This window comes from Ptychodera flava, chromosome 10 (genome assembly GCF_041260155.1).
Source record: "Ptychodera flava strain L36383 chromosome 10, AS_Pfla_20210202, whole genome shotgun sequence".
Lineage (NCBI taxonomy): Eukaryota > Metazoa > Hemichordata > Enteropneusta > Ptychoderidae > Ptychodera > Ptychodera flava.
Window position 1 is genome coordinate 4,251,306 of NC_091937.1, and position 18,132 is coordinate 4,269,437.

At 36.0% G+C, this 18,132-nt stretch overlaps 1 protein-coding gene across 3 annotated transcripts in view; it reads right to left on the reverse strand.

Moving 5' to 3' along the window:
* Positions 1 to 18,132, reverse strand: part of LOC139141801 (uncharacterized) — a 60,816-nt gene that overhangs the window by 26,215 nt on the left and 16,469 nt on the right. For all 3 annotated transcript variants that reach the window (XM_070711462.1, XM_070711463.1, XM_070711464.1), the window contains 17 exons: positions 17,377 to 17,499; positions 16,914 to 17,095; positions 16,401 to 16,551; positions 15,591 to 15,725; positions 14,974 to 15,134; positions 13,373 to 13,679; positions 12,949 to 13,059; positions 12,156 to 12,353; positions 11,364 to 11,536; positions 10,510 to 10,723; positions 8,074 to 8,274; positions 6,694 to 6,874; positions 5,544 to 5,677; positions 4,964 to 5,248; positions 4,004 to 4,131; positions 3,573 to 3,711; positions 2,914 to 3,099 (listed from right to left, as the gene is read on the reverse strand). In XM_070711462.1, the coding sequence (XP_070567563.1) occupies positions 2,914 to 3,099; positions 3,573 to 3,711; positions 4,004 to 4,131; positions 4,964 to 5,248; positions 5,544 to 5,677; positions 6,694 to 6,874; positions 8,074 to 8,274; positions 10,510 to 10,723; positions 11,364 to 11,536; positions 12,156 to 12,353; positions 12,949 to 13,059; positions 13,373 to 13,679; positions 14,974 to 15,134; positions 15,591 to 15,725; positions 16,401 to 16,551; positions 16,914 to 17,095; positions 17,377 to 17,499 (3,009 nt within the window). The remainder of the gene's footprint in view (positions 1 to 2,913; positions 3,100 to 3,572; positions 3,712 to 4,003; positions 4,132 to 4,963; positions 5,249 to 5,543; positions 5,678 to 6,693; positions 6,875 to 8,073; positions 8,275 to 10,509; positions 10,724 to 11,363; positions 11,537 to 12,155; positions 12,354 to 12,948; positions 13,060 to 13,372; positions 13,680 to 14,973; positions 15,135 to 15,590; positions 15,726 to 16,400; positions 16,552 to 16,913; positions 17,096 to 17,376; positions 17,500 to 18,132) is intronic.

Below are 18,132 nucleotides of genomic sequence, written 5' to 3' on the forward strand. Positions count from 1 at the left end.
TTTAACAAGATGTAGTTCTTGTTTGAATCTGTTTTTTCCCTCTTTGAATTCACTTCATATGGCCAAACTCTTGCTCTCTGTTACAAATTACTGATACAGTTATTAGAAATTTAGGGCAAGTACTTTTTCCTCTCGGGCAAGTAAAAATGAAATTCACGTGTCCCACGGTTAGTAAGTTTGAAAATTTTTTTCGAGGCATGCAGTATGGGTTGACTTTTGTGACGTGTACTCACCATATTTTCAAGAATTTATAAATTAGAATGAGTATGTGGCAATGACAAAATGTTGTATTGTACTGATCACATAATGTGTTGAACTGCCACCAGATTTTCATAATTGCCACCAGATTTCATATCCGGTGGCAAACTTTTGCCACAAGAAATTAAAAAGTATTTCTATCCCTGTTATGTCTGAATGCAATGTGTGTGAGTGCGAAAATAGAATATAATTGTTCTGTATCACTCACTATCACTCGTCCTTATCTTGGAAGGAAAATCACTTCCCCAAATGCAGAGTCAGTGAAAAGCAGTATTGAGCCTCACTGGTTCATATTTTCAACTACTTGATTCCATACGTTATAGCAAATCATGTTTACAGTATCTCTGTTTTTAGGACCTTCAAACATTCAAGTTTTTGTTTAAATGTACCATATGCCTGAGCACTGATTTCAACCAACTTGACCTGACGGTGACAAATGAACTTGGCAGGATAAAGTTTTAAGCACACTATCGGATACATGACAACATGAACAAATAGAAAAATAACATTTTACTGTAAAAATAAGAGTTACTTTGTGTAAGCAATTAGAAATGTAATATTAATCACAAAATATATGTCACTGGGTAAACCACACTGTAGGGATACAGTGTATGATTTGTATTATGTAACGTTAAGGGCATTATGCGATTGAGAATGCTTGGAAACATTGATTCTTGTGTCTTCTTAAAATCTATTACTGTAACAATCTTTTTAATTTTCAAACATCCATGACTTATGGAATGAAGACTAGCTGATAATACACACAGCAAGAGATGTCAAGATACTTTAGAAAGCAGATCATCCACTTCCTATGGCTGTTTGATTGAATGCTATTATCAAAGAGCACTCACGCAATCTTTCCCTCTGTACTTCAAATTAACAGGAAGGAAAATTCTCATAAGCTGATATGGTCACCGATGCAACAAGACTGATTAAAAATAAACCTTTAGCTTAAAGATATAGCAGCTGTACTTTTAACAAATTTTCCAGTATTTTTTTCCATTGTATCACGTATAGTAGTTTCCAGTTTGACATTGAACAGCATCTTGAAATACCCAGTATTTGGTTTGTCAATGCATTGGGTTAGTATGGCATGTTTTATTATTGTTTACATGTTTTATTATTGTTTACCAATGAATTCGAGTATGGCAGGGCACAGATATACAGTCAGTGTTGATAACTGGGTATTTCAATACACTGTGAGAAGTAGAACTTGCTGACACATGCCACAAAACCCTGTCAAACAATTTGTTAATACATGCCTATGGCGCGTAATCAAGGCCAATATTCGAACTCCCAATTTTCAACTATCGAACTCCACATTTTCAACTTTCGAACTCCCAATTTTCAACTTTCGAACTCCACACATTCAACTATCGAACTCAACATTCAACTATCGAACTCAACATTTGGGATTCCTATTCCCCATTTTCAACTTATCGAAGTCAACATTTTCAACTATCGAAGTCAACATTTTCAACTTTCGAACTCAACATTTTCAACTATCGAACTCCACATTTTCAACATTCGAACTCCACATTTTCAACTTTCGAACTCCACATTTTCAACTATGGAACTCAACAATTTGGATTCGTATTCCCCATTTTCAACTATCGAAGTCATAGGTCCCCCTAGACCACTAGCCAGCGAACACAAGCCAAAATGAGCATACATATAGTCAAATACGACTTTAAAAAATCGTCGGTGTCATTTTACATGAAACTACTTATCACTTTGTTAGGGAGTCCCAAACACATGGTGACCTCGCAGTTAATTTTGAACATGGACGACACCGAGTTCGTTCGTGACCACGTCAGTGGTAGTTTGTCTAGGCTGCTACTTGACCTTGACCAGCCTGACAGATGGGGAGATGTGTCAAGTAGTCTTGTTAGACTTTTGTCACAGTTAAGTGGCATTGGAATGTGTAGTGAGCGTATTGTCCAGCTAGTGCAAGCCGCTCAACGTGAAATACATGATGTTGAACATAGTGGTCACGGTGTAATAAAGGGAAAGTGGCTTCACACATCAGCCATCTCGTCTTGTATGTGCTTTGGTGTGTTTAGTGTCTGAGTTGTGTTTTGGCTGTTAGTGTGGAAATTAACAAGCGAGTCGTTAATTTTAAAATAAGCCATGGCGAGCCACGCACGCATGCTCTTGTCATTAGACGACATGATAGCGACCGAATTAAGTGATGGCGGAGGTCGGCGGTAAATCTTGAAGTTATAGCATCACAAGTGTTTCCGGTTCATATTTTTGGACCCTCTAGAACATCACATAGGAATAACTCTAAAACTCCGAAACGTCATGTGACGTATCTATGACGCGTTCTGACGTAGTATAGCCCAGAAGGAAAAACGTGGGTAACTACAATGAAGCAAGTTAGGGATAGTTGAAAATGTGGAGTTCGAAAGTTGAAAATTGGGAATAGGAATCCCAAATGTTGAGTTCGATAGTTGAATGTTGAGTTCGATAGTTGAAAATTGGGAGTTTGAATGTTGAATGTTGAGTTCGATAGTTGAAAATTGGGAGTTTGAATGTTGAATGTTGAGTTCGATAGTTGAAAATTGGGAGTTCGAATATTGGCCTTGATTACGCGCCATAACATGTAGTTAACTGTGATACCTTGAACTTCAAGGCAGAAGATACAACACTCACCTCAACTACAGCTATGGCACCAGAGTTCCTCACACAAAATCTTTCTGCAGCACATCCTCTGAAGAATGCCTTGCCACTGGTGGCGCCGTACAGGACAACATTACCAACAATGATGTTATCTTCTGATTTGAATTCAACAGAAATGTCTTTTGGTGGGTATATAACTATCTCACCGCCTGACAGTCCCTGAAAAGTAAATATGCACATTTAGGGGAAATTATCAAATATCAGAGTGTGAGAAATCAATTTGATAAGATGTGGTACTAAACTTGTTGGTTAATCATCGTGATGTACCAAACAAAGATGATCTGATTGCACTCTCAAAGTCACATGGTCAACCGAAATGTTTATATATCCATAGTATATAAAAACAGGCATGCAGCCATGTTTGCTGATGAAATATTAGTGAAACTATGAATTTTCACAGAACAGTTATTTTTACAAGCTTCCACAAAGAAGGAATTGACACTTTGCTTCCTTAAAAAAGGTGAAGAAATTCCTACACCACAATGTAGCGTATTCAGAGTACATCGAGAACATTTAAGTTGTGAGAAGCAAATAAAAACAATGGAAACAACAAAACTCTTCAGTTAAAAGAACATTCATACTGTGATTATCGCAATGAAGTAACGTTTAGATAATATCACATTTTTATTTACCTTTCCGACATAATCATTGGCATCACCTTCCAGTGTTACATGAATACCTTTAGCCATGTATGCACAGAAACTTTGTCCTGCAGATCCAGTCAACTTGATGTTTATTGTGTTCCTTGGTAAACCACTATCACCGTATTTCCTATAAAAAGAGGGCATTTGTCATTATATGTTAATTGAATACTTTCATAGTATTTTTCTATTTGGTCAACATTATCACGATGAGTCAATGGTATAATCACTGAAACACTTTATCTAGAGATGTACAACATTTAAGGTGAATTGACTGGCTTGTGACTATTCTACTCTGTTTTGAATACAATATCTGAACTCACAATCTCAATTTCAAATCCTAATATACTAGGAATCAATAATGCATTACTACCTTAATCTACAATGTTACAAAAGTTGACATTGAACTTTTGGTCACTTACTTTGAAACATGATAGCTGAGAGTTGTGGCAAATGTTCTGGATTCATTATTGGTTTTCAGATCCAGATGGACTTGGTCCATGTTTACACCATCGATGATATCTCTGCAGCTTTCAATCAGATAATTATCCTATATCCAAAAGATAAGAAATTAAATCAATGTTTCCACCTGTACACATTCAAATTGACACTCCAACTGTTTACCAACAAACTTGAGTGAGTTAAGATATTTGGGGGCAAACTGAATCAATTTATGAATTCTTGGCATTCAGGTGTTTCATCTGCACTGCATTTGAACTACAGTTCTCAGTGTGATCTTGTCTTTGTAATCATGCTTTAATAACAACACAAGTGAAAATCTCTTCCCTCTTCGCAAAGTGGACCAATGAAGGCATATAATCATATATTGCAGAACTAAATAGAAATCATAAGATACCATTCTGCATGTGTGGACATAAAAGGAAATTGATTTAGCTTTGTTCATATTTTAGAGAGAGTGTACTTCTAGCAAGCCCATATTGTTGTATTTCACAAAAAATATATTTCCATGCATGTTTTTCAGTCAGAGCAGCTTTTTGAAAGACATTTGAGTAGCAATCATTCTGTGTCGTCATGGACTAACTAATAGCTGAAAACTAATAGCTAACTAACAGCTGATGAAACAGCTAGTTTTCAACTTGTCTGTACTGCCAGTAATTATTGTGTAATATGATCCTACATTATTGTCAAAAACTGAATTTTAGTCTTGTCATGAATTAATCTGTCAACAACAACATTGCATACCTGTACTACATAAGAGGTGTTGTTTAAACAAAGCTATTATTTTGCATATCAAAATGTGTATAAGACTCTATTTATTATCTAGAACAAGCATATTGAAAATATGACAAAGCATAACAAAGCATAACTAAAAGTGACAGCAGGACATATGTACACACAGCAATATTGAAACGATAACTTACAATTCTCTTCTCCAATGCAAAGTCTTGATTTAAGCTGCCACCTATGATATTGACATCAGGCCGTAGATCACTGGCATTCTTTAGGATAGGGTCAAAGTTCAGCAATTTGGCTTTGCTGATAACTGGTTCTTCTGCTGGTTTTAACATGTCTGTGCGTCCTATCATCTCCTGGAAAGTACTGAAACCCATCTTTGCCATGTATTCACGCACTTCTTCGGCAACCATGAAGAAATAATTTATAACGTGCTCTGGTTTGCCAGCAAACTTCTTCCTGAGGACGGGATCCTTGACAAGTAAAAAGTAAGACGATAAAAGAAATTTATTCATTTTAAGGAGAACACTTACTTATGACCGTATTTTGAGAATCTTTGTGGATCATGTGCACTCCCTACAGTGTCCTGAAAAACCAAGTATTCTGTTTGTCAACATTACACATGTACACAAGTAGAACTTGTATGGCAGTCACTAATTTCTCAAACCTTGTCTACCATGAATAAAATAAATTTGCAGCAAATTGCAGAAATTGTGTTAGAAACATTGTAATCACACAAAATATTTGAGAGGACATTCCTCTGCCTACCTGAGTTGCTATGCCAACAGGGCATGTATTGAGATGACATTTTCTCATCATTGTACATCCTAAAGCTATCAATGGAGCTGTTGAAAATCCAAACTCATCAGCTCCTAGTAATGCTCCTATGACAACATCACGACCTGTTAGATGAAAGTACAAATTGTAATAAGTTCACTTTCAGTCTCCTTTAAAAATTTCCAAATCACATCCTTTGTTTCCTATGTCTAAGTATGATACACTTTAAATATCTCTAGATATCAATCTTGAAAAATTCGGCAGTGGAAATAATAAACTTTTTGCATTGTAGTGTGATGATACAAAAATACGAATGGTGGCTTATTTATGGACACAAAGTATGACTTAGTGTCACCTCAGTATCCTCTGAAAGTCCTGTAAAGTCTCTACATAAAACTTTAGAGACCCTGCTAAGATCAACTAATACTATGATGTCATAAACTTTAATAATGTGACAACATAATGTCAAGTCAACAAGTTCAGGTATCAATGCAGACCCACTACCTGAAATATTGTATGTGAAGGTTATTGTGTCAGCTACAGACCTCGATGTAAATATTTTTACAATTTCAAAGTGCTACCTTGATGAGCTTGATGTTGTTACTCTACAGCTTAACTATAAGCTGTATAATAATGCAGGAATGCTGTGATGCCACATTGCATGTTCAAATCAGAGTTTTATTCATCAATGAGAACAAAGAAAAATACAGGGATTGAAAATTCTACCATACTTGTGAAAAACAACATTTGCTGGTGAAATAAATGACATGGTTAGGAGGTTAAGCACTTTACTGTATGTAACACACTCTACACATTCAATTTTTCAACAGTATAGCTAGACAGATGTATAACTGACAAACGTAATCATGGCATGCATGCAGAATACACACGTACAACAGCTAGTGGTCTGGAGGGTGAAAATGTGAGATGGCGTGGTGGAGTTTGACAAGCAATGCTTTGGAAAGGCAGTAACAGTTGTCTGTTTTTACTTGGGACATTCCTAAGCAGTTATTCACAGTTAAACAGAAATCACAATAAAGAATGTGCTTGTCAAGCTAACAAAGAATGGTTTCAGAGTTTGTCTAAAGGGGTCAGCATAGAAATATTCACATTAGGTAAGTCTGTAAATTGAGATATTTACCAGTTCTCAGTTGCCCATCAGTTTGTAGGACTACTCTTGATCGTAAGTCATTCAAAACCAACACCTGATGAGTCTCAGCAATTCCCAGTTCCCATGGTAACCCGGCATGTTTAATACCAGTCCAGCTACTGGCACCAGTTCCACCATCATGTCCAGAGATCACAATATGTTCTGCTTTACCCTGGGTATGCATCAACAAAATCATGGTCAAAAGTCGTTAAAAGCATTCTAATAATGAGTTAGCTTTCATTAAAACACCACTGTTCATCACCAGAATACAAATTTGGTCATGACGTAATCACAGAAAAGTGTAGTTCTGGTAATCTGAATCTTAAGTTCAATTTATTATTTATTGATGCATTCTGGGTAACTCATCATGAACTATAACAAAAACCTATTTAAAAAGCTTCTACAAATTGTATGCACACATTTTGGAAATAGAGAAGCACCCTAAATTACCAAATCTTTCTTTAGCTGTAGAGAAAGATTAAAGATGACAAATGTCAAACTTGCACTTCATAATTGATACGTAAATGGAGTGATGAGATTTTACTCAGCAAAGACAGACTGTTTTATTAACTATCAGTAATTATGGATCAATGCTATCGGGTGCTGGTGTCAGTTCAACATTGCTAATAAATGGAATGATTGTGTAACATAGCAATGTAGCCCATTGAATAACAATCATGACAATTTCTGTAAGAGGCCGACTCAGCTAAACTGAAATTGTGTGAGACCTTCAGAATAGTTCTGGAGCTTTCATTCATTAATGTGTAAGTTTGGCAGGAAAAATGGTAAGCCATGAGTATTGATCGAGACTGGCAATATACTGGAATGGCTTACACTTTGATGTTCATGAAATTAGTTTTGAAAAGACTGATCAGTATATACATGTATGTATGCTTACATAAAAAATCCCAATATCTTGGCAGAATTTTGGTGCAGTTTTTTGCCATTTCTTGAGTTACGAGTTCCTCAAATCTATCCAATGGGAATGGATTTCAAATATACAGCCCAAGAACAATGCTTTTCCTCCCATACACTAAAAATTCTATGGCCTTGTCCACACATAACAAGTCATTTGTCAGATAGTTTTTTATATCACCCTTGTCAACTAATTTCATCTCTCTGAATGTTCTGAAGATGAAATATCTTTTATCAGCACTCACTATGGTTGTCTACCATGATCAAGTGCAAGTTCAGGGCCTTTGGGAAAGATTGACAATGTCAAAAACATAAGAATGTCAGTTTTTTAGTTTTGATTGACTGTCTTCAATTAACACAGACTTCAATTATGAACAGTTTGTAAGTATCTGTACAATAATTTCATCATCAATAACATATCTGTACCATAACACAACAGGCAATAACAATACTTACCTTGGCTACACCAGATGCAATGACCCCTACACCGACCTCTGACACCAACTTGACACTGATTCTTGCCTTGGGATTGGCACACTTCAAATCATATATCAGCTCTGCTAGATCCTCAATAGAGTAGATATCATGATGTGGGGGAGGTGATATCAATCCTACACCAGGTACAGAATTACGGGTCGCTGCAATTTCTTCTGATACCTACAATTATGATTGATAAGTTACTGTCTATGGTTGCACTTTTTGAAGTGACCTTGACCTGATGTGTAATTTTGATGCAGCCATACTGCTGATACTACAGATCCAATTGATGTGACAATTCAATCATATACATGGCATTAGCAAAAAGATGAATATTTGTCTGAAGTGACTTTAAAACAATTATATTAACAGGAATAACCAACTGATATATTGTTGGCACTTTACACTAAACCAATGTAGATCAAGTAGTATAGGCTCTGACAACAGGCTAAACAGTTTCACGAAAAGTCACAGATTTTACTGTCGAAATAATGGACAACGCGCTGACCATTAACGTTTATTTATGGGCAAGGGTGAGAGGAAAGCCAAAAATTAATTGATTAATGGACGAGGCTTGCCGAGCCCGTTAATTTTGGCTTTCCTCTCGCCCGCGCCCATATTTAATATTAATGGTCAGCGCGGAGTCTGTAATTTCCATTCTATTATCAACGAACCCAAAAAAACTGTCAAAATTTATAAAAATTTCCGAATGACAACTGGGCCCCAGAACCTGTCAGGGAGTAGTGCGCGTGCTGCAAAAATTTTGCAAATTCAGAGATTTTTTTTGAAAAAATGCGTCTAAACTTGGCCCACAAGTGCTCCATTTTATTTTGTGGTTGATTATGATCTTTGTACAAATCACAATTTTCGTTTTAGCTTTAAAGTTACTATGTTTACGATATTATTCATATTCACAGGCATGAAAACAAACCATTACTGTGTATTTGTGGGCAGTCACGTGGTTCAGCTCGACCAATTAAAACGTGATGGACAGGGCATGGTAATAATTGTGTTTTGAATTGATATGTGTTCCACTTTGGGAGGAAGTATGACTTCTTGGGAAAGTGTTTTTCCAGTGCAATTCTTACAAACTGAAAATATCAGTCTTCTGTATTTTAACAGGATCAACCAAAGGCTGATTTCCAAAAAAACTATGAATCAATGCAGTCAATGGAAGTTAGTAGATTCTTTACTTGACACTTCACATATTACTGCAAACTAAATTTGCAGAACTCAATCTGTGCATGTCACTCATACTGTACTATCATACATGCAGCATTAAAGCCCTACAGACTTCCTCACACTGTACTACCATACATGTAGCATTAAAGCCCTACAGACCCTCTCATACTATCATAGATGTACATGCAGCATTAAAGCCCGACAGACCCACTAATCCTGTACAATCATACATACCAGTACAGCATTAATGCCCTACAGACCATAACTGTACTATCATACATACAGCATTAAAGCCCTACAGACCCACTCATCCTGTACAATCATACATACAGCATTAAAGCCCTACAGACCTACTATCCTGTACAATCATACATACATCATGTACAATCCTACAGACCTACTATCCTGTACAATCATACATACAGCATTAAAGCCCTACAGACCTACTCATCCTGTACAATCATACATACAGCATTAAAGCCCTACAGACCAACTTATCCTGTACAATCATACATACCGGTACAGCATTAAAGCCCTACAGACCCAATCATACCTAACTGTCACACGTGCAGCATTAAAGCCCTACATACCCACTAATACTGTACTATCATGCAGCATTAAAGCCCTACATGCCCACTCATACTGTACTATTATAAGCAGAATTAAAGCCCTACAGACCACTAATCCTGTACTATCATACATGCAGTAGTTAAGCCATATAAGAATTACAAAGGCATTGATTACATTATTGAGATTTCAAAGCCAGGAAATTAATGGCCACATGAATCCTTCTAAAGTTGATATTTTTGCAAGGGTCCTGCACTTCCTTAGCTAATTATAACCCTCACATTGAGAACAAAAAAGTATCCATTCAACTATGCATTGGGGAACAAGGTTATCCATCAGCTTATCTTTATCATAAGATTGATGAAACCTTGAGTTGACTTTTCCAGCTTGAAAATTAACAAATATGTCAAATCTTCAGATATTAGAGTGCTAAAATTGCTGATGTGAAATTCATGAAGTTTATCATAATTATGTGTACAATCATTATTGATGTTGTACATGATTGGAAAGACAAATTTCTGACACCAAGAGAGAAGTAGCTTCCAACAGGAACTAAATGTTGTTTTGGAAAACTGAGGTTGTGTCTGGAAAAAATCAAGTCTAATGCATCCCTTAGTATTTTCTAGATTTCTAATTTAATAAAATCTATATCTACATTTTGCACACCTTGTAGCCGGGCAATTCACCACCTTCACCGGGTTTTGCACCCTGCGCCATCTTAATTTGTAAATCATCAGCATTAGCTAGATAGCTACTTGTAACACCGAATCTTCCTGATGCAACCTGTTTGATAGCAGATCGCTTACTATTCTCTGGATCTTGATCCAGATATCGATCTGGATTCTCTCCTCCTTCTCCGGTATTACTTTTTGCTTCCATTCTGTAAATCAACAAAAATTAATATAATCAATAAGATACCAGCATATTTAAAATTACCTGTAATTCACTTACATACTTAACAACAGACAATGCTTCATAAAGTCTGGCAAATCATACGTGTATGGAACTCATTCAGAATTCCTGTAACTTATGAGCTGGTACAGGTAATTTTGGCTTTTAATTGCATACATTTTGTATATTGGAAAATGACAAATGATAATTTAATATATGGCGGGTATAGTTGGTATGAAAATGTGAAAACCAGTAACAATTATTGTGTGGATATAGAGGACAGTTAGGCTTTCGAATAAGTATGACAAAGACATTTTACAGCATGGTCACTGCATGATCCCAATTGGTCTTACAATCTTGCAATAATTGAAATGTTTCTTGTAGCTTTCAATCATAATTGCTGATACATTTTATCAATTTGTATATTTGAGAATACACTTTCATTGAATGACATCTTAAGATAATTTGTATGTGTAGTTTGCATAATGTAAAAAGCATTGATGAGAACAAAAATGTCACCAAGTACAGTAGGTCTTGTAGATAATCTATTGTTATATGTCATAAAGATGAACAATCCCTGATGAATTGACAGGTACGTAGAGTTATCTATTTGGTCACATGAAACATACCTATTCATGGCAATGGCTAGTGACGTATGAGTCTCCAGTGAAATGCTACCAAAACTCATAGCTCCTGTAGCAAACCTTTTGACAATGCTAGCTGCTGATTCAACTTGTGATATGTCTAATGGATCTTCAACAGTCTTCATGTCAAACTGTCCTCGTATGGAGCAATACTGGACCTACCATGTGAAGAAGACATAATTCACATTGGTTGCAACAAGTATTTTACCCTTTGAGTGCTGTAATTTTTCCCATCAAAATTTTACTGCCACATTTTACCAATCTTTTATGAATTTGTTCTGAAACTTTTTGATAATTTAGACCAGATGGACATCATGTTTTATTGGCTACAGTTTTTGATCAAAATTTTGGCAAAAATCTGAGAAAAAATGACTGTGTATATTTTATAAAGGTGAGAAAAATTGATGTTGGCACTTAAAGGGTTAAGTTTGAGCAATATGATCTACTGATTGTCAATCATTATTCACTGTGTATTTGTTATCATTGTTTATGATCTATGGGGGATGTCTTTGAAATGACTGTGTATCAGTTTTTAATATCTGTTATGAAACCATGACTAAACATTCATAATTTATCCTTGTTGTATGGTTATGAAATGATAAAATCTGTGTTTTACAGTAATAATATCAATGATTTCTTTCTTTTTTCGCAGACAGGTACAAACAATTAGAGAAGTAAAAGGAATGTGACAGGAAGACTAATGAAATCTAAATGATGAAAGTGTTCAGGCAATTCAGTGACTAGGCAAGTATTATTTAGGAAAAATAAAAGACTTACATTTTCCAAGGCAGCTTCAGCAAATTTTTCATATGCATTTTTACTCTTGTTTCTTGCTGCATCTTGCAAGTTGGCAATGCTGAGGGGATCATTGATATGCTTCTCACCCCCACTACGCCAATGGTATTGTCCTGGATCCAACACAAGCTGATTATCACAGCTTCTATCAGCATACGCCACAAAATGACGTTGTAAAGCCTGCATTCAAAGAAAACACTTGTTATGAAACATGTATTTACCAAGTTATTATTTACATTTTATTTCAAGTTAAAAAAACCCAAAGCATTGTTTCAGGATACAGGTACCGGTATATAAGCAATTTCAAATTTATCATTTTTACTTGAAGAGTATAAAAGAGTTTCTCTGCTTAGAAGTTAACTTTTTAGTTGTTTCTTGCCAATGACAGCGAAATTAGAACTGCTTTAATGCCGGTATAATGTTCGTATGAAACTGGGACTAGAATATTATCATTTTATGATTGACAGTAAACCTTTACATTGACTAGAACCCAATGTCCCATCATGATGTAGTTTGAATCAAAGTGTTCTCTATGATTAACTTTGTACACTCAATTACATCATCTTGAAAAACACATGAGACTTATCAGATTCCTTTGGACTTCATTATGCATGTCAGTAGAATCACCATGATTGTATCTCTGATCCAAAATTACAGCAGATTGTAACCTTGACCCAGGAATAGCGGTGTTTAGAATTGTTTTTGATGATTTTGATCACAATCATACACAGGTCTCACACAGGGTCATCTTGAAGAGAACTAAATTTGAACATACCTCTTCTGCCAGAACTTCAAACGTCACACCACCAATCCTGGAGGCAGTTCCAGTGAAACACTTTTCAACGACTTCTTCTCCAAGACCGACTGCTTCAAATATCTGGGCACCCTGCAAAATATCCAACAGGCAATAAGACCAATGATGGCATTGTTAAAAAAGATCAAGTACTCAGGAGATGCACAATAAATATACATTACCGGTATTAATATCATGGGTGTGTTTATTGTAAACTTTCACCTTAAAGTAGGAGTAGGAGAGCAAAATGATAATAAATGCTTTGAAATTAATTTAAAATTACACAACCAAGATTCCAAAATGCATACGGGACAATCATGTCCCTCGCAGTCAATGGGAAATGAAAAACATTAAAGTATCTGTACACACTTATAATTCAAAATATGTTATTTTCAAAAATACTTACCTTGTAACTCTGTAATGTAGAAATACCCATCTTGGCCATCACTTTGGAAATACCAATCTCAGCAGCTTTGACGTAATTGGCTGTAATTTCCTCATCAGAAAGAGGTGGATCAAGCAGTCCATGTTGCCGTAGTGATGCGAGGCTTTCAAATACCAAATATGGACATATACCATCCGCTCCATATCCCAACATAACACAGAGATGGTGAACTTCACGAATTTCTCCAGTTTCTACCAGAAGTCCAACTCTCATACGAAGTCTCTCCTTTAACAGATGATGATGTACACCACCAACTGCCATCAGAGCACTGCAAAATTAATACATTAAAATTGATTTAACACAGAGAAATGACATGGAGACAAAGGTTTGGCCAAAATCCAGGGGCGATGGCACATCCTGGCATTGTCAGCACCTTTCCCCTGAAGCCACTCACAGATCTGAATGGCCTCAGGGGAGGGTAGCATGTTACCAGGATGCATGCACTGCCACAGCTGGGGAGTCAAGGTGTCATAGTGGCCTTGAAGGCAGTATAGGGTCCCTCACAGGATCCAACCGCACATCGGGAACATGGTACCAGGCACACACTTGGGCCCATATGAAAAATATGAAAAAGTTAGTACTCTTTATTTATGAGCTGCTAACCTGCAGTGATGATTTGTATGTTTGTTAAAATGTGCTTTTTTTATAGATGGAGGGTGGGTGGGAGTTTAACGATGTGTACTTGATCGTGGTGGAAGCTAGAATGCACGGAAGCATTGGTCAAGCTGCAGATATGCGAGTGGGTGATGACTCATAGGGTATGATGCAAGTAGATTAGATAGCAATGAATGAGGGTAGATATAGTGAGTGATAAGGTGAAACATTATGCGTGTGGCCTGCACGGATCATTAGACACTTTGGTCTCCCTGCCTATTTCCCGCGTTAACCATGATTATAGCAAAGCCATAATCACCCATTATCTGGTCAAAACACTGTCAACTGGTGGGAATTTCTGCCAGTAGGTAGAACACAAAACATTATCAACAAAGACTGACATGTGTATACAACTCTGTTACAAGATTTCTTAAGTGCCTGGAATTCATATTTCAAAAATTGTACACTGATTGATATCTAGAGTATGAAGAGCTTTAATAAGACAAGGAGTATTTCAATTAAAGAGTCTCTCCCTAGTACTTGATCTTTTTAGTAATTTCAATTGAAATAAAGAAGGATGACAAATTCTGAGCAAATGCTGTATATTAAAATAGCTGTCAGGTTTGAAATAAATCTGTATCCTTTCCTTAGTATATCTTACATTTAAACCAGTTTCAAGATGGTACACAACTCATTCTGTAAATCAGAGTAAACAATTTTGGCTTCTGTCAGCAAGTGTTGTTGTGCACTGTTGCTAACTATTGTCCACTGTGAACTCAACTGACACCATTTTCCCCCTAGCTATATATTCATATATTTTCCTGAAAAAAACTTCTTTCTGAATCTTCTCTGAGTCTTCGCTGTCATGGAAACACAGTTGCTAAAGATGAAATGAAAACAAGACAATAATTTCTGGCATGGTAGACAGAGTGCTTTGATTTGTAAATGAAATGAGATAAAGAACTCACCTGACAGGTAAACGCTGTTTTCCAGCATTTCTATCAGACAGGATAATCAGTGTATATCCTTGTTCAGCAGCTTTGCTGGCTTCACTACAGATTCTATCCAGTGCTAATACCAACCCTTCAACACCATCATCAACCGGATAGCTTGTGTCAATGACTTTAGTCTGAAAAGTACATTAAAATTATTGAAAATATCATACTGTATGTCTAGAAATGAAGCCTAAAAAGTGTGCATGCAATTATTACAATTTAACTGGAAGGAGGAAGAAATGATGGTATGTTGTGGATTGCATGTTTAAGGTACTTCTAATATCTAGGAATCTGACTCAAGTACTTGTTTGAGAATTGTGTAGACACTTGTTTTGTCAATGATATGACACATGCATGTTAATCTTTCAAAGCAATATGGCAGTGGCCATGACCATGGTGGATTCAAATACAAAAGTCATAAATGCATTGTGGTGTGAAGTTCAGTTAATGTCAATTGAAATGGCATTTACAATGTAACATGTGGTATGTTTCAAGCAATAACAATGCAAAATACACAGGACAGAAAATATGGATGTATATGTTTCAGAAGTACAAAGACAGTTGGTAGCTGTGATTATCTATGTACACACCTTCCATCCTTTGTAGGTAGTAGCTTTGATGACTTTCATATCATCTAATGATAACACTGGTTGCTGAAGGAACAATCGTTGACATTGCTGTGCACTGGGTTCCAGTATGTTATCTTCAGGGCCAACTGGACATGCCTATCAATTGTCAAAGTATGTCAAATTTATATTAAACAGATCAATTTGTCAGGTCAATGTCTCTACAGAAAGGATTTGACCGAGAAACACTCAATTCAGATTTTCATGGAGAAAACTGTTTGATATATCCAAAACACTTTTGCTGATGATGCAGGTTAGAGGATCACTAGTTTTCAGAGTATAGATTCAGTTAACCTCCAATATCTTCTGGATTACTCATACACTTTCAAAGTCAAGTACATGAATAGTACTCCTAAATATTTGATGCGACAAATCACACCTTGTCACTGGCTCAATTCTATGTCACTCACAATCTTTAAGAAAACATACATCATCACCTTTTCAACCATCAAAAGAAGTTAATACAAGGTAACTTGTGTAAGGGAAAAATTGTGAACATTCCTCTGAAAGTTTTAAATTTTATATGAGAGCTACTCTTGAAATGTGACTTCTTGTAAAATCAGAGGCAGCAATCTTCGACTGTCAGATACTTGATTCAATTCTGACACCCTGATGATCATTGATGAATGATGAAAATGTATGTAGGAGCCACATTATATTATTGGCGTATACAGAAATGACACGTAGCATACAAGTTGGAAAAGAAAGCATTGTAGTAATGTATTGAGTGTGAAAATACTCAGAAACTACCAACTACAACTCTAGAGTCCTTACCAGTGACATGACAATCTTTTCTCTAAATGGATCAATGGGTGGGTTTGTCACTTGTGCAAATAGTTGTTTAAAATATTCATAAATCAATGGATTTCTAGTGGACAGGCAAGCAAGGGGCGCATCATTTCCCATAGAGCCAAGGGCTTCTTTCCTGTTGAACAAACAATGAAGTTGGTAAAACTTCTTAAATTTTCTCAGATAGTAACTACCACACTTTAAGAATTAAGATATCAGCTATTAAACTGTACTGAGCACAACATGCCTTGTCTGAGTCCAACCATCTGATTAACTGTAGCTAGCGTTTGAATGCTCAATATTTATTCCCCCAATACAATAACTCTTCCCAACTTCACCCCTTGAGGTATTCTATCCATTGCACAATACCTGCATGTACTTTTTATAACCTAGATCATGCAATAACTAATGACCTTTAATCAACTCACAGTCATGTTAACAACAGGTTCTGACACTTGTCTTACTTTTATTGTTAAATGACTTTTTACCGACACTTACCTATTTTTCACCATTGGTAAAACCAACATGTTGATATGCTCTACAGTGTAACCAAACATGACCAGACGTCGGTCTGTTTCCACTGGTTCATAGCCATGGTCACCATCGTCAGCAATACCATTGACAACTGGACCATTAACCATGGTGTTCTGATGTGCAGCTCTCAAATCATTCAGAGTTATCTAGTGAAAATAATCCATCATTAGTTTAAAATCAGTGGTATGTGACCATACACTGCACATACAATGGTTAAATCTTGCTTTAATTACAATTAATGAAAAATGAATGTGCTGGCTCAAAGATGATTCTATCACAGACAGCATAAATAAACTTTGAAGTTGAAGCACACCATGAACATGGATTAAAAATGATTTACAAATTTTTAAGAAAAAGAAACCCATAATTGTTTTTCATATTAAAATTTCAGGGACACAATCGTAAAGAAAAATTTTCTAGGTAGTACCTGTTCTTGAAGCCAATGGCTAACTGGTCTCAAATTTGCAACATTCATCTTCAATTCTTCATCATTGATGACAGCTCCTACTTTGGTATCTACCAACAGCATTCTTCCAGGTTGAAGACGACCCTATTTTTTTTTTGAAAAAGATAAATTTATTTCAACAAAGAGGAAAATAAAACAAATCTACATAACTGTGAATGTGTTGAGCTAATGAACAAAATTACAAGGTGACCCTATTTTGATCAACAAGAAATCAGGAGAGAGCCCTCTTGAGTCAGCTATTGCAGTTGGCTATTATTATAATTTTGTAGTTCTTTTAAATGGTCAACTTTCAGTACCCTACTGGTGAAAGACTGAGCTCAAATGGTTTTCAGGCTACAGATATAAAGCTTAGAGTTTCACAAGAAAAGAGGAAAGTGATTTGTTGAGAGATTTGGATTCATTATAGTATCACTTGACACCTGTTGATTTCTGTAATGCCAATTATTTTGTGCACAATGGATGAAATTGAATCGCATAAGGAAGATTGTATGTGTCCATCCTTTATTGTCTTCAGTGAACTTCAAGTACCGTATGCTGACCTACAATTTTCAGATTTTCTGCAAGATTACATCAAGAACAGAATCATGGTTGTTGGCAGTCCATGATTCATAGCCTATTGTACATGACTTGTGGCTTTTCAAAAATAAAGTTGGTCATATCACCAATATTGATAGAAGATTATCACCTGCCAAAATATGAAAACAATTTTCTACAAAA